The 22,273-nt window shown below is 52.3% G+C and overlaps 1 protein-coding gene across 1 annotated transcript in view; it reads left to right on the top strand.

Annotated features, from left to right (window-relative positions):
- Nucleotides 1-902: 902 nt before the first annotated feature.
- Nucleotides 903-22,273, top strand: part of LOC116951244 (N-acetylglucosamine-6-sulfatase-like) — a 42,714-nt gene continuing 21,343 nt past the window's right edge. The window contains exons 1-8 of the mRNA XM_032969740.2: nucleotides 903-3,150; nucleotides 8,112-8,171; nucleotides 10,124-10,327; nucleotides 11,316-11,381; nucleotides 16,457-16,555; nucleotides 17,056-17,226; nucleotides 18,880-18,962; nucleotides 20,725-20,843. Coding sequence (XP_032825631.1) covers nucleotides 3,007-3,150; nucleotides 8,112-8,171; nucleotides 10,124-10,327; nucleotides 11,316-11,381; nucleotides 16,457-16,555; nucleotides 17,056-17,226; nucleotides 18,880-18,962; nucleotides 20,725-20,843 — 946 coding nt within the window. The 5' untranslated portion in view covers nucleotides 903-3,006. The remainder of the gene's footprint in view (nucleotides 3,151-8,111; nucleotides 8,172-10,123; nucleotides 10,328-11,315; nucleotides 11,382-16,456; nucleotides 16,556-17,055; nucleotides 17,227-18,879; nucleotides 18,963-20,724; nucleotides 20,844-22,273) is intronic.

The raw sequence follows: 22,273 nt of genomic DNA, 5'->3' as shown, positions 1-22,273 counted from the left end.
CATCAAATGAAAAAAGACAATGACTTTACTATGCAAGTTAAACATTTGTGTGTTTTAATATTTACGTGTTTTTTTTTAGTTAGGGCCCCTTTATAACATCATGCTACAGGCTAGCTTCATCCGGCACTGCGTGTTCAATAAAACCCGTGGTGACTGCGCGCTGTTCTTGAGCGATGTTCGTGTGCGCGTGGACTGCGTTGAACTTCTTCCACACCGTACGTAGTAGCCGACCCCGCTCGTGGGGAGATGCTTGGGAAGAGGACAAACTAAACACAAGTCTGACACGCCGTAGGAGGCTTTCGCGACCGATATATCATCCATAATCGAGGTTTGTCGGGGGTTAGATCGCGTTAAAAAAAAATGTGTGTCGTTAAATCCGCCGCCACCAATAATTTTGTAACAGAACGTGGCCAGTTCGTTACTGGTACAACACCACCGGTGTGATGGAGAGCCAAGCCACGCAACATTTACAATCTGAGTACTCAGACAACTATTGTAGAGCGAATCCACAACATTTACAAACTGAGTACTGTACTCCTATTGTGGTGTGCTGTACTCGTAACGAATTGGCATGTTCTGTTTACGTGACGACCCTTGCTGATTGGCTGTGCCGGGTTTAACGATGCATTTAAATTTACGCGATCTAACGCCGCAACAACCTCGACTGCGGATTACGTCACGCGATTTTGGACGATTTTTGACCCCCCTCCCCCCCCATCGTCACACGGCGTCACAAAAAGTCAGACCCCCCCCCCCCAAATATGACGTCACAAAGCTCTGCCCCCCCCCCCAAAAAAATATATAAAACACGCTTCAAATCGCTTTAAACTGTTGTCACTGTAGTGCGTATTTAATGTGGCGCTGCACTCTGATGTTGTAGGCGTGTTATAACAATTAGTGTTATAACAATTCTATATTTCGATTTAAAGCTTTCGTCACTGCAGGGATTCATCTTCTTGGTTCTTTCGGTAAAGTCACCACGTAGAAGGGAAATAATAAAATAATAAATCACAATTCTATATTTATTAAAAGTTGCTCATTTTGGTGTGACGTCACATTTCTCAAACCCCGCCCCCCCCTCGTCACACATCGTCACAAATGTCTGACCCCCCTCCCCCACCCCCCTAGGTGCGTGACGTCATTTATGGACGGCCCCTTTGTACGACTCTGTGGGAGTTCCATTTATTTTCATAGTTCCATTTATTTGGTATAGCCCTGTGAGCCATTCGGCTCTTGAATCGGGTGCAACCACAACAAACAAAAAAACACGAACAAGAAAACATCTTAAAGTGACTATGTGACTGTGCAAACAGAAAACACAGGAGAAAATCATCAAAATATTCCTGAAATAGCACCGTACACCAACGCTGTGTGCAAAAAATCCCAGTGGGATACAAGTCAAACAACAACATCACCAACCACAATGCAACTTATATTAAGGCCATCAGTCTTAACTCCGTACTACGACAAACAAAAACATGGCCAAAACAAAAAAAAAGTTTTCGAAATCACCAAAATAAAGCCATAAATGCAATAATGTAACAGCGATCATATGGATTGTGACCGAATTTTTAACTGCTGTTGTACGCATTTTGGCGTCTTCAGGTCCAACACCATTGGAGACTAGGCTCTAAGAAAAGCCGTCTCGGGTGTGGACCAATCAAATTCAAGGACAGTGCCAATATTATTATCAGAGTTGTCTCTTTTGTTTGCATTTTTGACTGCTCGTGTTGTGGTTATTGCAAAACATGATTCCTTGAATAAAGGTGTCAGTTTTTTTTAATTTCGATTTAAAGCTTTCGTGACTGCAATGATTCATCTTCTTTGGTTCTTTCGGTAAAGTCACGTAGAATGAGAATAAAATAATAAATTGATAAAATAAAATAACACAATAATATTCTCACGACGTTTCGGCCACAACACAAGCGGCCACCGAAAGAACCAAAGAAGGTGTCAGTTTTTGTGCCAGTTAAAAGGGTAAAACCTATTCCTATATGCTGTACTTCTGCTGAGAGGCCGCGCGCGTGCCCTGAACTGTCGGCAGAGGGCACGTGGAGCCACCTCCACTGTTGAGCGCCCATCAGCTGTGGAGGAGAGAGAGAGCGAGCAAGCCCACGTGCGTTCGGATCATATGATCGCAGCATCATCAGCTTCACCGCACCCGCGACAACTTCCTCGTTCTTAGCCCGCTCTCGTCCTACAATCGGCGGCAGCAGCAGCAGCAGCGGGTAGTGTCAATTACTGCTGTGATCTGTATTACATTCAGCAAAGCAGCTGTAGCGGCTCTTGGTGGCTGTGTTTGTTACACAAGCAGCAGCAGAAGTACAGCAGTCGAGTTGAGCGGTGAGCGGTTTCGTAATCGGCAGACAGCAGCGATAAGTTGATTATCAACAGATGCAGCAGTCTCCAAGGGGGCAGCAGGAGCCGTGACTGACTCCCAGCAGGATACACAAGCAGCTGGTGACTTATCAGCAGCAGCAGTAGTTGTGTTGACTGCAGCAGTAGCAGCAGTAGTTGTGTTGACTGCAGCAGTAGTTGTGTTGACTGCAGCAGTAGTAGCAGTAGTTGTGTTGACTGCAGTAGGAGTAGTAGTAGTTGTGTTGACTGCAGCAGTAGTTGTGTTGACTGCAGCAGTAGCAGCAGTAGTTGTTGTGTTGACTGCAGTAGGAGTAGCAGTAGTTGTGTTGACTGCAGCAGTAGTAGTTGTGTTGACTGCAGCAGTAGTTGTGTTGACTTCAGTAGTAGCAGTAGTTGTGTTGACTTCAGTAGCAGCAGTAGTTGTGTTGACTGCAGCAGTAGCAGTAGTTGTGTTGACTTCAGTAGCAGCAGTAGTTGTGTTCACTGCAGTAGTAGCAGTAGTTGTGTTGACTTCAGTAGCAGCAGTAGTTGTGTTGACTGCAGTAGTAGCATCAGTAGCGGTAGCTGTGTTGACTGCAGTAGTAGCAGCAGTAGTGGTGAAAGAAGTTCCACATTCGTACGAGAACAGCTGCAGCTGCAGCAGGGACCATGAGGACCTCGCGGCTCCTCCTGCTGCTCGGCTGCTGCTGCTGCTTCTTCTCCTGCTGCTGCTGCAGCGCGGAGAGTCGAAGCCACGGACCTAACGTGGTGTTCGTGCTCACTGACGATCAGGACGTGGTCCTGGGGGGCATGGTAAGAGGGGGGGGGGGGTGGTGTCTGTGTCTCTTGTCTGTCTTGATGTGTGTCTTTGTGTGTCTGTGTGTCTGTGTGTGTGTGTCTGTGTGTGTCTGTCTTGATTTGTGTCTGTGTGTGTGTCTGTGTGTGTCTGTCTTGATGTGTGTGTCTGTGTGTGTCTGTCTGTCTGTGTGTCTGTCTTGATGTGTGTGTCTGTGTGTGTCTGTGTGTGTCTGTCTGTCTTGATGTGTGTATGTGTCTGTCTGTGTGTGTCTGTCTTGATTTGTGTCTGTGTGTGTGTCTGTGTGTGTCTGTGTGTGTCTGTCTTGATTTGTGTCTGTGTGTGTCTGTCTTGATGTGTGTGTCTTTGTGTGTCTGTGTGTGTCTGTCTTGATTTGTGTCTGTGTGTGTGTCTGTGTGTGTGTCTATCTTGATGTGTGTGTCTGTGTGTGTCTGTGTGTGTGTCTGTCTTGATGTGTGTGCCTGTGTGTGTCTGTCTTGATTTGTGTCTTGATGTGTGTGTCTGTGTGTGTGTCTGTCTTGATGTGTGTGTGTGTCTGTGTGTGTCTGTCTTGATTTGTGTCTGTGTGTGTGTCTGTGTGTGTCTGTGTGTGTGTGTCTGTCTGTGTGCACCTGGGCAGTGTGCTCATGACCGGCTCCAATTTAACAACAAGGGTCTCGTGATAATTGTTTTTTTACCCTTTTATCTGGCAACAAAACTGACACCTTTTTTACAAGGAGTCATGTTTACATTGACCACAATACCTGCGGTCGGAACGCAAACAAAAACAACAACTCTGATAATGTATGTGGCACTGTCCTTGAAATTGATTGGTCCACACCCGAGACAGCTTTCTTTAGAGCCTCGTCTCACATGGTGTTGGACCAGAAGACGCCAAAAGGCGCACAACTCAAAAACAATCCACCATCAGAGTAAAAAAACAATTATCATATTTTGTTACTGGCAAATGAGGTTTCCAATGGTGTAAATGCTTAACCCGAGCTCTCATACTCTGATGGTGCATTGTCTTTGAGTTGTGCGCCTTTTGGCGTCTTCTGGTCCAACACCAACGTGAGACGAAGCTCTAAAGAAAGCTGTCTCGGGTGTGGAACAGTCAATTTCAAGGACAGTGCCACATGCATTATCAGAGTTGTTTTTTGTTTGCGTTCCGACCGCAGGTATTGTGGTCAATGTAAACGTGACTCTTTGTAAAAAAAGGTGTCAGTTTTGTTGCCAGATAAAAGGGTAAGAAAAATTATTATCATATTTTGTTACTGGCAAATGAGGTTTCCAATGGTGGAGCAAAGGTCTCACTCCGAATCAGTCGAGCGGCAATATATTTTCATCGGTTGCGTAACGCTGTGTGGAAGCTACCTGGTCTGTCGCTCCGCACTAAGCTTCAGATCTTCTCGGCCACGTTCATTCCCTCCCTTCTCTACGCTTGCGAACGTGGACCCCCTTAATGGAACATCTTCGCCGATTAGAAACATTTATGCTAGCCTGCCTACGATCCATCCTGGGTTTAACCAGGCTGGATTGTGTGAGGAGCTCACAAATTCTTGAAAGATCTGGGCAAGGTCCCATCGGTGAGCTCCTCCGGCAGGCAAGGCTGCGTTGGCTGGGTCATGTAGCCCGCATGCCCAGCCACCGCATGTCGAAACAGCTTTTGTTTGGCCGGATCGAGGGGGCTAAACGGGCACGGCACGGGCTAGAGAAGAGATTGAGTGATGTGGTACAGGAGGACGTGGAGCTGAGTGGACTTGCCGATGACTGGTACCAGCGGTGTCAAGATCGGCCTCTGTGGAGGAGGCTCGTAAAGGACGCTATTGGGCAGTTGAAGGCAGTCGCCCTCCAACAACAACAGAGGGCGGAGGAGCGACGCTCACAATAACGAGCGGAGCGCCAGGTGGCTAAAGCACAGCAGGTTGGCACAGTAGGGGGCACAGGTGGTGCATCGGCCAGTCATCTCAGTCAGTCGACCCGTGGCACCTGGGTCTGCCCCGTGACCTGCCAGCGGGCGTTCGACACTTCACGTGGCCTGAAGGTGCACATGGCCTGGCACAAGCGTCGTGTTGACGTCACCGCCACTTATTGGCGAATGGTGGTTGTTGTTGTCTGTCTGTGTGTGGCTGTGTGTGTCTGTCTTGATGTGTGTCTGTCTTGATGTGTGTCTGTGTGTGTGTCTGTCTTGATGTGTGTGTGTGTCTTGATGTGTGTGTGTTTGTCTTGATGTGTGTCTGTGTGTGTGTCTGTCTGTATGTGATCTTTGTCTGCCCTTGGCATTTGTGTTGTCTCAGTAAACACGTGGCCGTGCCCTGTCGACATTCACCATGTAACTACAATGTTTGTAGTAATTATAACAAGAGTGATTTATAACAATAGTGATACACAGTCCGTTGTCATTCCCCTTCTGGGTGAAGGCTTCCTGCCTCCTCGTCAGTCGGGAGTCGGCAGCCTGTGGCTCAGGGGCCACGTGCGACTCACTGAGGACTTGCTCCGTAATCTTATTTATTAAGGATCACCATCACCACCACCACCACCACAGTGCATTGCGTCTCTTGAAATACCGAGTAGTTGTTTTTTTTACCGAATTAAAAAAATTGTGCTTCTGGTTTCTGGACCCCGTGATCATAGTGGTCGTGTGACCATACTTCACCACCCCGGTCAATGCGGGTTCGTGTAGGTCGGGGTAAAAAAAAACCCCACGGCTGGGTTCAGGAGGTATCAGGCGACACTGATGTTCGCCAGCGGCCGAGACTCTTAACTCACGTGACCAAGGTCATAGTTCAGTGTGCTAACCGCTGCACCACCGCTCCCTCCGACCCAAGTTGCTGTGGTGGACATCTTAGTGCTTAACTTACAGACGGAGTCAGTTGAGGCGCGACACACGTCCACTATTATGCGGTTGAACAAAAATAACTATTAGTACAATATGCGTTGTGTAGAATTATTCCGTATCATTATGATTCAGAATCAGAAGTGGGTTTTTTTTTCCCGAGTCTCAAGGAGCGTTGAGATAAGCAGCGAGGTCTCAAGGTCGACTCTCCCGCGACACAACAGCAAAGTGGGGCAGCTTCGTTCAATGCTTTATTATACTTTTGAGACTCTAGTGGTAGTGCCTTACGCCGGCAATGCAAACTTCCAAAGGAAGCCTATTTTATTTACGCGATTGATTCAGCTCACGGCCAATAGCAGTTACGATTATCTGAACCAGTCCAGCCTGGGCCTCCCCTAGGTCGACTCGGCCTCAAATGTGTACAGTACTGAACCTGGTACGATGTGCAAACATCGCCTCTAGGGAGACAAAGGCGGCCGGGCGTGGTGGTGACCACCCTACCACCCCATCTTGTGCCGTTCCAGCCTTTATGAGGCGCTAACAAATCCTTGCCCCACCCGTCTGTTAAGGCTATTCAGGGGGGGGGGGGTCTTTGTCTTTTTATATAAATGTGTAAGTAAACGTCACGTGATGTGTCCTGAATGAATTGCTGTGACGTGTGTTAACTAATGCTCCACTCGCTTGACGCAATAATGCAGTGGAGTGTGAATACAGCACGCCGCGCTGCATTGCGAAGTTTCTCCAGTGACGCGCTTGCATTGACTCATAAACGCACAGGGGCTCAGCACGTGATGTCACAACCTGCCCTGAGCTCCCCCGACCCCACCCCTCTAGGTCTACTCAGCCTTAAATGAGTGCCTGGCCTAGTCGCCAGGTGTGCAAGAGACCAGCAGTGGGGACATAAAGGCGGCCGTGTGTGAATGCATGCTGCCCCGGTGCGCTTGAGCGGAGTAAAGCTGCAGGCCTTCTTAATGAATAGGCGATGGGTAACAACACGATATGCTCCCGTAGCGCGTCTCTTACAGATAAACCCACGTGACGTCTTGACCGGCTACAGACGGTAGGTAACCGCTCGGCGTCGACGATTATAACTCGTTCACCTGGGGCACATCGGAGGGGGCCACAAGTTGCCACAGTCGGTCGCACGGATCCGTTTAGTGCGTCAGCGGCAGCAGCATCACCGACGCGATCCATGGGCAGATAGCCCTCAGCCGGTGCCCACTGCACGTTTTCGTCTTTCGTTTCCACCTTCCTCTCTGTCTTGTGCCAGTACGCTCCAGGAGTGGCCGCGTCTTCCTGGCGGCACAATCTCTTCTCATGGCGTCGTCGTGAAGACGTTCTCTGTTGCGGTCTTCCCCTCTCTTTCCATTTGACCGAACAACAACACACTTTAAATCTTCCTGTTGTTGTCGACGCTCCTCCACGTGGGTGTCCAAACAGTGGCAGTCTCCTTCTCATCACTGCCCGCATCGTCAACATTTTTTATCGCTTCTACGCCGGTCACTCTTTGTGTCCAGCGGAGATCCAGCAGTATCCCTCCGTAGCGATGCATTTCTCATGCCAGTATCTGATACTCTGTCGGCCTTTTATTAAGTCTTGCCGGGCTGAATGCAGCACACGGACACAGAAAGCGCCGATTCGTAAGCCCGGCATATAAGGCAAAGGCGCAGCCGTGCAGTTGCCCGTTCGCGTCACTGCAGCTGGAAGGGGCTTCCGCTAGATGCAGCCCCCTATTTTGGTGCCTCCTCTTCCACGCTGAACCCGAAACATTTTGGACGAGCTTGTAGTACCCACACTTTACCCCCACCACGTGCCACTCGCCGATCCGACTGACCGTGGTGTAACCCTCAAGGTACTGCTGGGTGGGGCAGAGGTGGCTCCGGGGGGGGGGGGGGTTTAAGCAACGCGTCCATTGCGATATTTGTTTTAATTTTTTTACCCTTGGACGATCTTCAAACAACCACTTTTTTTTTTGCGAACGTATTCCACCGGTGACACGTGCGTGTTGGGAGTAACGTTTGGTTGTGACTCGCGCGCGCGTGAGCCGTGAGCTCAGGAGTGGATGCGTCGTGTAAGCCCAACAGCTGTGGACGCTGTTGCCGGGTCGAACTGACCGTGGCTTCGTCTTTCCCCCGCCTCTAGACCCCGCTCAAGAAAACCATCGCCCTCATCGGAGACGAAGGGGCGACCTTCACCAACGCGGTGAGCGCACGGACCGTCGAGTAACCGGTGACTCTCTCACCGATCGCCGCTCCGGTTACGCGACCAAGCGATCGGACCTCACCAAGGGGATCGGCAACCACAGTAACAGGAAGAGACAATTTTTTTTGTTCAAATTCGCTAAAACGCCGAATCATTTCAAGCACCGCATTGCACGCGAACGCCAGACGTTGTCGGTCCTCAATGAGTAGCGTCACAAAGCAGCTCCTGAAAGAGCCGCACGCGGTTCCTGAGCCGCATGTTCGCCAACCCCTGGACAACGCCAATGTAGCCGGAGGAAAAGAAGACGGCAAAAGCCTCGGCACTGTCCACACGTGTGCCGCTGGACGGGAGGTGACGCGGTGGGGGATTCGGCGAGTTCGTCGGCACAACCGGCGGCGTCGCGCTAGGCGTGGATTGTATCGGGGGGGGGGGGGGGGGGTTTCCCACCTTCGGGAGCCAGGATCAGATGATGCTGGATGTATTTACCAGCGAAACGTCGTACTACTCAAACTGTAAATGTTGTGGATTCACTCTTCAACACACCGGTGGGCTAAAGTAGTGAATTATTTGTCTTTTGTCAACGTGACACTTTTTTTGCTGATTGGCCGTGTCGGGTGGTGGAGGGTTACGACACATTTATAAATAAATGGGAGGCAGGATGTTGGGGCGGCCACCATTTATCAACGAGGCCCAATTTTTAGGTTTATTAATCGAAAGCCAATTCATCCAAACACATTCACACACACGCGCGGTGGTGAATTGGCTGTCGATTAATAAACCTGACATTGAGGGCCAATATCCTAGGCAATATATTTGAGCTGTTTTGTGTGGACGTCTTCATTAGCAAAGCAGAGTTGTTACGCACAAAAATCTCCCTACAGAGTCGTAATAAACGTTAGAATGCGCAGTTCACTTAAAACCACCCCGTGGGTGACCCAGGGGTCAGACGACTGAGTTGGCATGGGCGTTGTCTGAGAATCTGGCTTTTTAATTTGGCTTCTGGCCTTAGAAGTTAATTGGAAACAAATTAAATCTGTAGTGCCGTTGTGTTCGCCGGTTTACAAAATACGCCCTTGTTTTACTGTATTTGACAGTAAAAGTGGAATGGGGGGGAGATGGAGGGTGTCTCATTAATCCGGTGCGTTGTTATAATTTGGCGAATACGGCAACCGGAATGTATGTATGTAGGGATGTTGAATTTCTCCCGTAGCCAACCACACTAATCGGCTTGGTCTTCCTTTTACGGAACTGTTTGCATCTCTCAAGTTACAAAAAAAAAATCAGAGGGCCAGGAAGGGAGTTTAGAAAATGTTTAAAACCCCCGTAACATTAGCTTGGTGAAGCATGTCGGCCGTAGTTTATATTTCGCTGGGGCGGCTTGGACGGGGGGGCGTAAGTCAACGATTGGGGTGCGGCTTACTTTCTGGAGAGCACGGTAATAACGGGGAACCGGCTGACGGGCGGCTCGAAGTCGGAAGTACGAGAGTTCAATTCAGGGTCAGGGGATCGGGTCGATAAAACGAGCACCGCTTTGCGGGGGAAGTGAAAAGAAGCGATTGTTTAATTTGAGCAACGGGTGCCCGGGGAATGGAGCGAGCGCTGTGAACTGAATAAAAAACACAATAGAGGTTTTTGTTTGGGGTTAGATCGCGTTAATATGAACGTATCGTTAAACCCGCCACCACCCGACACGGCCGATTAGTAAGGTTTGTCACGTAAACAGAACGTGCCAATTCCAGCACAGCACGCCGGTGTGTTGGAGAGCAAATCCACAACATTCACAACCTGAGTACGACGTTTCGACACACACTGTGATATTGGTCGCGACAGCCTCCGTGGGATAGAAAACAGCAAACGTGTTCAAAGCCACGCACCTCCTCCCCCCCCCCCGCCACCGGCGACCCCTGACCCCTCGTCTACAACCGCCACTCCTCTCTCTCTTTCTCCCCCAGTTCGTCGCCAGCCCGCTCTGCTGCCCCAGCCGCAGCAGCATCCTGACAGGCAAGTACCCGCACAACCACGGCGTGGTGAACAACTCCCTCTCGGGCAACTGCAGCAGCGCCGCGTGGCAGAAACTGCAGGAGACGGACGCCTTCCCCGTGCACCTCCGCCGCGCCGGCTACCACACGTTCTTCGCCGGGAAGTACCTCAACCAGGTGCGTGCGTGCGAGTGTGCGAGCGAGCGTGCGAGCGAGCGTGCGTTGAACTTCTTTTGCGCCGTACCGTAGCCGCCAACCGCGCCCATCAGAGGCTGCGGTGGAAGGACAACAAACTGAAAGACGGAAAGCAGGCGTAAAGGAATTCGTTTTCAATCTAGATGATTTAAAAGTGCATAGCTCCAGTGGCTTCCTAATATATCAAAAGGAAGAGCGTTCTAGACGGCCGCACAAGAACATCTGAAGGCGACCGTCTTTGTTCGATGGTCAGCCAAAAGCCGCCGCTGTGAGGATTGCCGGAGTTCGCATGATGCTGGTTTATGCTCCTTGACGAGATTAGCGAGGTATTGTGGTTCATTTGTGGCGAGCACTTTGTGTGTAATCAGTGTGACCTCATCATGTATTCGTTTGGCACCCGGAAGCCAATGCATGGTCAGATTTTGTACACGCTGTAGCTTGGTAATGTTTTTGCCGGACGTCCCGTAGATTAGTCAGTTGCAATATGCCGTCTGTTAAAGGCTGCATGGAGGAAATAAAACTAAACTATTTTTGTTTTATCAGGTAAGGCCCACTGAGCTATATAGGTATTTTTCAGAGGCGACCTGGCCACAAATGATAGCCCAACGAAGTGGCTTATCACTTGGAAATGTACAGCAGCCAAATGCTGCAAACGCACACGTTCATTCTGAAAGTGGAGGGAAAAACCGGAGGACCCGGAGAAAAATCCACGTGACCTCAGGCAGAGAGAAAGAGAGACAAACACCAAATCCAAATATACAGCAGCAGGCATCAGGGTCGGGATCGAACCAACGACATCCTACATACCGGCCGAGGTAGTTAACATCTCGGTCATTGCATATGCGCAGCATGTGTGAGAAAACGCTTGCCTTCTCATCTCTCTGTTCCTTGTTGCACCCCCCCATCCTCCCCCTCCTGCCCCCTCCTCCCCTCCATCCTCCTCCATCCTCTCTCCCCCCCCTCTCCCCAGTATGGTGACGGTTCTGTTGGAGGAGTGGCGCATGTCCCTCCAGGGTGGGACGTGTGGAATGGCCTGGTGAGTGTCGGCACGTTAACACGCGCGTTAACACGCACGTTAATACGCATGTTAACACGCACGTTAACACGCGCGTGTTAACACATACATTGACACGCACGTTAACAACAACAACAACCGCCATTCGCCACTAAGTGGCGGTGACGTCACCACGACGCCTGTGCCAGGACATGTGCACCTTGAGGCCACGTGGGGCGTCGAACGCCCGCTGACAGGAGGTCACGGGGCAGACCCAGGTGCCACGGGTCGACTGACTGAGATGACTGCCTGATGCACCACCTGTGCCCCCTACTGTGCCAACCTGCTGTGCTTTAGCCACCCGGCGCTCTGCTCGTTGTTGTAAGCATCGCTCCTCCGCCCTCCGTTGTTGCTGGAGGGCGACTACCTCCAACTGCCCAGTAGCGTCCTTCACGAGCCTCCTCCACAGAGGCCGATCTTGACACCGCTGGTACCGGTCATCGGCAAGTCCACTCAGCTCCACGTCCTCCTGTACCACATCACGCACGTTAACACACGCGTTACCATCCACGTGCATTCCTTAATGGTCTCTGCCTCGCCCACCATCCTACGGCAGTTTGCGCAGCTTAACGCCATGGCAAAAAAGGTGAAGATTCCTCGAATAGCGTCAGCAGAGACTCGGGGCAAGTGCTGAAGGCCGGCACGGCACACGAGGGGGCGGGTGGCCAGAATCACGTCCAGCAGCTTTTGTCTCCCCAGGGGCGATGTTTACACTGTACTCATTTTACGTTGAGTCGACCTAGGGGAGGCCCAGGACTGGTTCAGATAATCGTCACCGATTGTTGACCGGAAGCGGGAACTGAACTCGGGTCGCCGGGTTCACAGCGCAGCACACGAGTACCACTACACTCCTGCATACCACGCGAGGTAGTGAACATCGCCTCGCCATCGTGGCGTGTACAGTGAGGGAAAAATGTATTTGATCCCCTGCTGATTTTGTACGTTTGGCCACTGACAAAGAAATGATCGGTCTATATTTTTAATGGTAGGTTTATTTGAACAGTGAGAGACAGAATAACAACAACAAATCCAGAAAAACGCATGTAAAAAATGTTATAAATTGATTTGCATTTTAATGAGGGAAATAAGTATTTGACCCCTCTGCAAAACATGACTTAGTACTTGGTGGCAAAACCCTTGTTGGCAATCACAGAGGTCAGACGTTTCTTGTAGTTGGCCACCAGGTTTGCACACATCTCAGGAGGGATTTTGTCCCACTCCTCTTTGCAGATCTTCTCCAAGTCTTTAAGGTTTCGAGGCTGACGTTTAGCAACTCGAACCTTCAGCTCCCTCCACAGATTTTCTATGGGATTAAGGTCTGGAGACTGGTTAGGCCACTCCAGGACCTTAATCTGCTTCTTCTTGAGCCACTCCTTTGTTGCCTTGGCCATGTGTTTTGGGTCATTGTCATGCTGGAATACCCATCCACGACCCATTTTTAATGCCCTGGCTGAGGGAAGGAGGTTCTCACCCAAGATTTTATGGTACATGGCCCCGTCCATCGTCCCTTTGATGCGTTGAAGTTGTCCTGTCCCCTTAGCAGAAAAACACCCCCAAAGCATAATGTTTCCACCTCCATGTTTGACGGTGGCGATGGTGTTCTTGGAATCATAGGCAGCATTCCTCCTCCTCCAAACACGGCGAGTTGAGTTGATGCCAAAGAGCTCCATTTTGGTCTCATCTGACCACAACACTTTCACCCAGTTGTCCTCTGAATCATTCAGATGTTCATTGGCAAACTTCAGACGGGCATGTATATGTGCTTTCTTGAGCAGGGAGACCTTGCGAACGCTGCAGAATTTCAGTCCTTCACGGCGTAGTGTGTTACCAATTGTTTTCTTGGTGACTATGGTCCCAGCTGCCTTGATATCATTGACAAGATCCTCCCGTGTAGTTCTGGGCTGATTCTTCACCGTTCTCATGATCATTGCAACTCCACGAGGTGAGATCTTGCATAGAGCCCCATGCCGAGGGAGATTGACAGATCTTTTGTGTTTCTTCCATTTGCGAATAATCGCACCAACTGTTGTCACCTTCTCACCAAGCTGCTTGGCAATGGTCTTGTAGCCCATTCCAGCCTTGTGTAGGCCTACAATCTTGTCCCTGACATCCTTGGAGAGCTCTTTGGTCTTGGCCATGGTGGAGAGTTTGGAACCTGATTGATTGATTGCTTCTGTGGACAGGTGTCTTTTATACAGGTAACAAGCTGAGATTAGGAGCACTCCCTTTAAGAGTGTGCTCTTAATCTCAGCTCGTTACCTGTATAAAAGACACCTGGGAGCCATAAATCTTTCTGATTGAGAGGGGGTCAAATACTTATTTCCCTCACTAAAATGCAAATCAATTTTTGACATGCGTTTTTCTGGATTTGTTGTTGTTTTTCTGTCTCTCACTGTTCAAATAAACCTACCATTAAAATTATAGACTGATCATTTATTTGTCAGTGGGCAAACGTACACAATCAGCAGGGGATCAATACTTTTTTCCCTCACTGTAAAAAGGTTTTAGTTTTGTTGCCAGAAAAAAATAAAAAATGGGAAAAACCCTATTATTACATTTTGGTACTGGCAAAGGAGGTCTAATGATGATTTTTTTTTTGTTATTTGACCAGTTGAGACCCCACTGAGGTCTACAGCTCTTTCTCAGAAGCGAACCTGATCATTTATTTGTCAGTGGGCAAACGTACAAAATCAGCAGGAGATCAAATACTTTTTTCCCTCACTGTAGCTCTCTTACTTGGTTCACGCTCTGGACACAATCTTCTCCGCCACTGTAACTGGCGGACAGACGGAGCTTCCCGTGTCTCTACATGCCTCTCTGTTAACCTGTTCAACCAGACACGGTCTCACTTTGGGCGATTGATAGGCACGACAGTCGGAGCATTTTTTTTTCATACCCAAACGGCACGTGCTCTCGTTCGCACAGTTGGCTACGTACGGTACGAAACAAGTGCAACCACATACAGCGTACATGCTGCTACATTCCGTGTGGGGGGGGCAGCCTCGCGGCTTTGTGTTTCCACGCCGCATCTCTGTGATCTCGTTGATTCCGGCGCGAACTAACGAGCCAACTCGTGAACTCACGAATTGGCAAACGGAGTAAGGAACTAACGCACTAACCGGCGAGCGAGCAAACTCGCCGCCAGCCACGAGTTTGCAGGAGCCCAGGGCAGCGTTGTTTGGCGCCAGCACGCACAAGAGGACGTGGGGCCCAGGACATCGTGGCGGGTCTCTCTCTGCTACTCTTACTTCGCTCTGTCCCCGATGGTCTCGTTTTGGCAGGGGGGGGGGGGTTGGAGAGGGTGGTGCCCAGGGCCACATTCTGGGATTAACACCATTACAGTGTTCCGTCGTTACGCACAAACTTGCTCCATCCGCGATTTTGACTATCCGCGAATCGCGTCTGGAACGCGACACGACTTCTGGCTGCATCGATATTCGTAGATCCAACAATACCGTTACCCACTAAATTCATCTATACACGAGCATCTCCGGAACGTAATCCCCTCGTCGCGAATATCGAGTGAACGCACGTGACGCCGTGACGCCCGTGACGCCGTGACGCCCGTGACGCCCGTGACCCACGTGACGCACGTGACCCCGTGACGCCGTGACGCACGTGACCCCGTGACGCACATGACGCACGTGACGCCGTGACGCACGTGACGCACGTGACGCACGTGACGCACGTGACCCCGTGACGCCGTGACGCCCGTGACGCACGTGACGCACGTGACGCCCGTGACGCCCGTGACGCCCGTGACGCACGAGACGCACGTGACGCACGTGACGCACGTGACGCACGTGACGCACGTGACCCACGTGACGCACGTGACGCACGTGACGCACGTGACGCCGTGACACACGTGACGCACGTGACGCCGAGACGCACGTGACGCACGTGACGCCGTGACGCACGTGACGCACGTGACCCACGTGACGCACGTGACGCCCGTGACGCACGTGACGCACGTGACGCACGTGACCCCGTGACGCACGTGACGCCCGTGACGCACGTGACGCACGTGACGCCCGTGACGCACGTGACGCACGTGACGCCCGTGACGCACGTGACGCACGTGACGCACGTGGCGCACGTGACGCCGTGACGCACGTGACGCACGTGACGCCGTGACGCACGTGACGCACGTGACGCTCGTGACGCACGTGACGCTCGTGACGCACGTGACGCACGTGACGTACGTGACGCACGTGACGCACGTGACGCACGTGACGCACGTGACGCACGTGACGCACGTGACGCACGTGACGCACGTGACGCACGTGACGCACGTGACGCACGTGACGCACGTGACGCACGTGACGCACGTGACGCACGTGACGCACGTGACGCCCGTGACGCACGTGACTCACGTGACGCACGTGACGCACGTGACGCACGTGACGCACGTGACGCACGTGACGCACGTGACGCACGTGACTCACGTGACGCACGAGACGCACGTGACGCACGTGACGCCCGTGACGCACGTGACGCACGTGACGCACGTGACGCCCGTGACGCACGTGACGCACGTGACGCACGTGACGCCCGTGACGCACGTGACGCACGTGACGCACGTGACGCCCGTGACGCCCGTGACGCCCGTGACGCACGTGACTCACGTGACGCACGTGACGCACGAGACGCACGTGACGCACGTGACGCACGTGACGCACGTGACGCACGTGACGCACGTGACGCCCGTGACGCACGTGACTCACGTGACGCACGTGACGCACGAGACGCACGTGACGCACGTGACGCACGTGACGCACGTGACGCACGTGACGCACGTGACGCACAAGACGCACGTGACGCCCGTGACGCACGTGACGCTCGTGACGCTCGTGACGCACGTGACGCACGTGACGCCCGTGACGCACGTGACGCACGTGACGCACGTGACATACGTGACGCATGTGACACCGTGACCCACGTGACGCACGTGACGTACGTGACGCATGTGACACCGTGACCCACGTGACGCACGTGACGCTCGTGACGCACGTGACCCACGTGACGCCCGTGACGCCGATCTTATTTCCCGTCCGCAGGTGCAAAACTCCAAGTACTACAACTACACGCTGTCTGTCAACGGCAAGCTGGAGGAGCACGGAACGGACTACAGCAAGGACTACCTGACGGACCTCATTGTAAGACTCGGCGCCGCACGCGTCCGCTGCGACCGTGGTGGTTTTGCGATTGGGCACGCACGGGCGGCCGTTGTGTATGTGAATTGGGGATCTATAAACGCGATCGATCGATCGATCGATGGGAACGCGTCATTATTTGCAAGGCGCTTCTCTGAAACCGCGGCACCTCTGCGTGCGCGATCGTTCTCCCGTGAAAACATCCGAGCCATGAAATGTAAATATGTTGACGCATTGGAGTTGTTCCTGTTGTTGTTGTTGATGGTGTTGGTTCAATCCAGACCCTGACGCCTGTTGTAAATTTGTAGTTTGCTCTCCTCCTCTCTCTCTCTTTCCCCGTTGTCGTGTTGATTTTTTCTCTGGATCCTCCAGTTTTTCTCTCCACATTTAGAATCAACGTGCATTTAGAGTGTCTGGCTGCTATAAATGTACACGTGATAAGCCACTCCGTTGAGCCATCATTTGTGGCAGCCAGCTCGCTTCTGCATTCCGTTGCACGGCAGGCGAACCGCTCCCTGCACTTCCTGGACGCCTGGAACCGCCGCACCGCGCCGTTCTTCATGATGCTGTCGACGCCGGCCCCCCACTCTCCCTGGGACGCGGCCCCCCAGTTCCAAAACAGCTTCGTCGGAACCAAGGCCCCCCGCGACGCCAGCTTCAACGTGCACGGCAAGGTGCGGGGGGGGGGGGGGGGGCGGGCGATGGCGAGGGGGGAGCGGATGCCGAGCCGGCACCGCCAGTCACAGAAGCTGGGTTCGAATCCGGGGTATCTGGCCGCCGGTTGATGAAGCTGACATCTGTCAATTGCGGCGGGCAGATTGGTCTCGGCCGGCCCACCCACCCCCCGAAAATAACAATTAAACAGTGGCCCTCCGTGGCCCTCCATGGCCCTCCGTGGCCCTCCGTGGCCCTCCGTGGACCGCCGCCGAGCCGGCGTTTTGACGTCGGTCATCGCCCGCCGGTCCGTTGCGATGTCAGAGCGCGAGAGGGTTTATCGGCGAGCCGCAGCGCCCGCGTGGAGCTCGGGCAGTGCTGGTCGGGACCTCGCTTCTCAGGCCTGAGAAGCGAATTCACCGAACTCGCTTCTTGCAGCGAATTCGGTGAATTTGATCATTTGGTGTTGGTTTTTATCGTGCTGCCGTGTCCTCGCGTTGAGTTTAAAGACTTGTTGTCGTTGCCGAGGGTCTGCTGCTGTGTCCTGCAGCTTTATCATTATAATTTTGATGACGGTTATTGTACGTGTGATGAACTTCTTTCGTGCCATACATTGCCAACCGTGCTTATCGGAGATGCAGGGGAAGGACAACGAACTATTTACCCCGGCAGGCACGCCGCAGCTTCCATCCCGCGAGCTAAAAACGTCCGCAGACAAAGGTAGACAAAGGCAGGCTAATGCACGTTTGGAGCTTTCGGTGGTCCTGACAAACCCCAGCGCAACAGAAATGCCACATAGTTCTCGTGCTTTGCTAAAAACTCTTCAAGCACCTCTGGCAAAGTGTTAGACATAGCACGTGGGTGTGTGGGTGTGTGGGTGTGTGGGTGTGTGGGTGTGTTGGTGTGTTGGTGTGTGGGTGTGTTCGTGTGTGGGTGTGTGGGTGTGTGGGTGTGTTGGTGTGTGGGTGTGTGGGTGTGTGGGTGTGTGGGTGTGTTGGTGTGTGGGTGTGTGGGTGTGTGGGTGTGTGGGTGTGTTGGTCTGTGGGTGTGTTGGTGTGTTGGTGTGTTGGTGTGTGGGTGTGTGGGTGTGTGGGTGTGGGGGTGTGTTGGTGTGTTGGTGTCTGGGTGTGTGGGTGTGTGGGTGTGTGGGTGTGTGTGGGTGTGTGGGTGTGTGGGTGTGTTGGTGTGTGGGTGTGTGGGTGTGTGGGTGGGTAAACATCGTCACTGGGGAGACAAAGGGTGTGGTGCTGGCCACCCAACCCCTCGTGCGACGCGCGAGCAGCACTCGTCCCAAAAAAGTCTGTTCAAAGCTGCGCTGAGAGTCTTTGTTTTGTAGGTGCGGGTGCGGGGGGAGCGGTGGTGCGGTGGTTCGCACTCTGTGCTACAAACCTGGCAAAGACCCCATTTCGGTTCCCACTCACGGCTAACACCAGTGACGATTATCTGAATCGGTCCTGGGCCTCCGCTCAGTCGACTCGGCCTCAAATGAGTACCTGGTGCGGTGTGCAAACATCGCCACTCGGGAGACAAAGGCGGCCGGGCGTGGTGCTGGCCACCCACCCCCTCGTGTGCCGTGCCGGTCTTCATAGATGCTACTCTCTAACAGGACTTGTCCCAACAGTCTGTTAAGGCTTTGTCTTTGCATGACTTTTTCCGAACTTGTCTAATTCCAGGACAAGCACTGGCTGATCCAGCAAGCCAAAACGCCCATGTCCAATGACTCCGTCAACTTCCTGGACAACGCCTTCAGGAAGAGGTAGGTGGTTGCGTTTAGCGTTCCTCGTCTGCCTGGGAAAGTGCTCTAGCGTCTATTGTGGCCTGAGAATGGATGATGCCTGAGACCCTGGGGGCAGAGAATGAAATGTGCTCCTTTGGACCGTGGGCCCAAGTGTGGAATCTGCACCGCGGTGGTTAGGAGATGTTAACTACCTCGCCTGGTGTGGAGGAGGTCGTGGGTTCGATCCCGACCCTGACGCCTGCTACTGCTGTATACTTGGAGTTTGCGTGTCTCCCTCTCTCTCATCAACATCATCACGGTGGCTAGGAGATGTTAACTACGTCGCCTGGTTGCAGGAGGTCGTGGGTTCCATCCCGACCCTGACGCCTGCTGCTGCTGTATATTTGGAGTTTGCGGTGTCTCTCTCTCTCATCAACATCATCACGGTGGCTAGGAGATGTTAACTACCTCGCCTGGTGTGGAGGAGGTCGTGGGTTCGATCCCGATCCTGACGCCTGCTGCTATATATTTGGAGTTTGCGTCTCTCTCTCTCCCCATGGTCGCGTGGATTTTTCTCCGGGTCCTCCGGTTTTTCCCCTCCACGTTTAGAATCGAACCAAGTGCAGTATTTGGCTGCTATAAATTTCCACGTAATGATGATAAAGGCATTTCGTTGAACTGTCATTTGTGATGGCCAGGTCGCCTTCAAAGTAAGAGCTACACAGCTCAGTGGGCCTTACCTGGTAAAATAAAAAATAGTTTGGCTTTAGTATTTTGTGTTTTTTTACGAGGTAATATTGTTAAAATGTATGTATTATTTGACAGTATGTATAATGATCATGTCTGGTATAAACGTTGCTGCCGCTGCTTTTGACCTCTGGCCGAGTCACCACTGTGCTGTGATCAGACCCGAAAACCAGAAGGTTCCGGTTCAAATCACGCTTGGGAGAGTGGGGAGCAGGCAGGTAATCTCAAATCACAATCTCCTCCCGGGGGGGGGGGGGGGGTCAAGAAAACGAGCCCCATACTCTTTGGTTCTTTCGGTAAAGTCACGTAGTTATAAAATAAAATTAATCACGACGTTTCGATCGCAACACAAGCAATCGTCATCAGGTGGGAAACCACAGCAAGAAAAAACTAATTTTGCTGGAGGTTTTTTTTTTTCTTGCTGTGGTTTCCCACCTGATGACAAATGCTTGTGTTGCGATCGAAACGTCGTGACTCATTTTATTTTCTACCCACGCGACTTTACCGAAAGAACCAAAGAGTATGGATTCCTGCAGTCACGAAAGCTTCAAATCAACGATTTAACGAGTCCCCACTTTGTCCGGGAAGCCGTCAGCGGTCGTCGTGGTGGAGAGACCGGTCCCCTACCGGAGGAACGTCGAATTCCCAGGGCCGCTCTCGGACAAAACTGTCGGCCCGAAAGCAGGGGCGCGCGCGCACGGTCCTGAGGACGCCCCACGGTGGAGATGGAGCGACGGAGGTTTCGCCCGGAGCAGCGCAGGACGAGGACAAATAAATGGGGAGGGCGTCGCAAGGCGGCGTTGGCCTTGATTCCGCGGTCGATTGACCTCGGCTGACGACGAAGCGGGAGAGCAAAATGTAACAGCGGCGATGGTTTTTCGTCGCGTGCAAGGCTATCCGCGGGGCGGGCGGGCGGGCGGGCCGAGACCAATCGGCCCGCCGCGATCGAGAGATGTCGGCTCAATCCCCGGCGGCCGGGCACCCGGATTCGAACCCAGCCTCTGTGACCGGCGGTGCCGCTCCCCTCTAATCTCGCCGTGCCGCACGAGCGCAGGTGGCAGACCCTGCTGTCTGTCGATGACCTCGTGGAGCGGCTCGTGAAGAAGCTGTCGTCGCTCAACGTCCTCAACTCCACGTACATCTTCTTCTCCTCTGACAACGGCTACCACTCAGGTGGGGGCGGTCACTCACGTGGGAAGGGTCACTCAGGTGGAGGGGGTCACTCAGGTCACTCAGGTCACTCAGCTCACTCAGGTGGGGGGGGGGTCACTGGTGGGGGGGGTCACTCAGGTGGAGGGGGTCACTCAGGTTGGAAGGGTCACTCAGGTAGGGGGAGGGTCACTCAGGTGGGGGGGGGGGTCACTCAGGTGGGGAGAGGTCACTCAGGTGGGGAGGGGTCACTCAGGTGGGGGGGGGGTCACTCAGGTGGGGGGGGGGGGTCACTGGTGGAGGGGGTCACTCAGGTGGAGGGGGTCACTCAGGTTGGAAGGGTCACTCAGGTGGGGGGGGGGTCACTCAGGTGGGGAGTGGTCACTCACGGGGGCCCCCCCTCCCCCCCTCACTTGTCTCCGAAAAATGAAATGCGCCGGCTAAGCTGTCGATGAAGAAGGCCCAGAGCCCTTACATCTCCTGCTCAAGCCGCTGCTGCCCATGAAGGCCTCCGCTATGGAGAGCTTCAGAGCAGCGGTGGTTCTCAGCCCGGGGCTACGCAGACCCCCCTGGGGGTATGTGGAGATGTCCCCAGGAGGTTATTTATAAATGTGACATTTATATCGTACGTGAGAGTCGTTGGTGAATAATCACGTGTGTAAATCTGCCAATATCAAATAACTACGATCAAATGCAAATCCATATGGTAGCCTAGAACGATATTAGAGACTTTTCGATTTAAAGCTTTCGTGACTGCAAGGATTAATCTTCTTTGGTTCTTTCGGTAAAGTCACGTAGAATGAGAATAAAATAATAAAATAAAACAATAAAATTCTCACAACGTTTCGGCCACAACACAAGTAGCCGTCAAATTTCGATTTAAAGCTTTCGTGACTGCAATGATTCATCTTCTTTGGTTCTTTCGGTAAAGTCACGTAGAATGATAATAAAATAATAAATTGATAAAATAAAATAACACAATAATATTCTCACGACGTTTCGGCCACAACACAAGCGGCCTTCATCAGGTGAAGGGGGCGAGACTGTCGTCCTCAAGTGAAGAAACAGGACTGTCCAGAAGACAGCGCTTGAGTGAACCCTGTCAAGCTTGACAGCGTCTATTCCTCACACATCTTAAAAGACGCTGTCAAGCTTGACAGGGTTCACTCAAGCGCTGTCTTCTGGACAGTCCTGTTTCTTCACCTGAGGATGGCTACTTGTGTTGTGGCCGAAACGTCGTGAGAATTATATTGTTTTATTTTATTATTTTATTCACATTCTACGTGACTTTACCGAAAGAACCAAAGAAGATATTAGAGACCTTTCTAAAGTCATCGATCGTTCACACTGTTGTTTCCGAGAGTAACCAGCGAGCGCGAACGAATGACGTCACGCGCGCAGAGCGTCCGTTGAATTTGTTTTTATTAGCTAGCAGTTACTTAGCTCGTTGCTGG

Source organism: Petromyzon marinus, chromosome 42, assembly GCF_048934315.1.
Source record: "Petromyzon marinus isolate PM22_M1 ecotype Great Lakes invasive population chromosome 42, UKy_Petmar_22M1.pri1.0, whole genome shotgun sequence".
Classification (NCBI taxonomy): Eukaryota; Metazoa; Chordata; class Hyperoartia; order Petromyzontiformes; family Petromyzontidae; genus Petromyzon; species Petromyzon marinus.
Note: the sequence above shows the minus strand (reverse complement) of the source record. Positions and strands in the feature narration are given on the sequence as shown.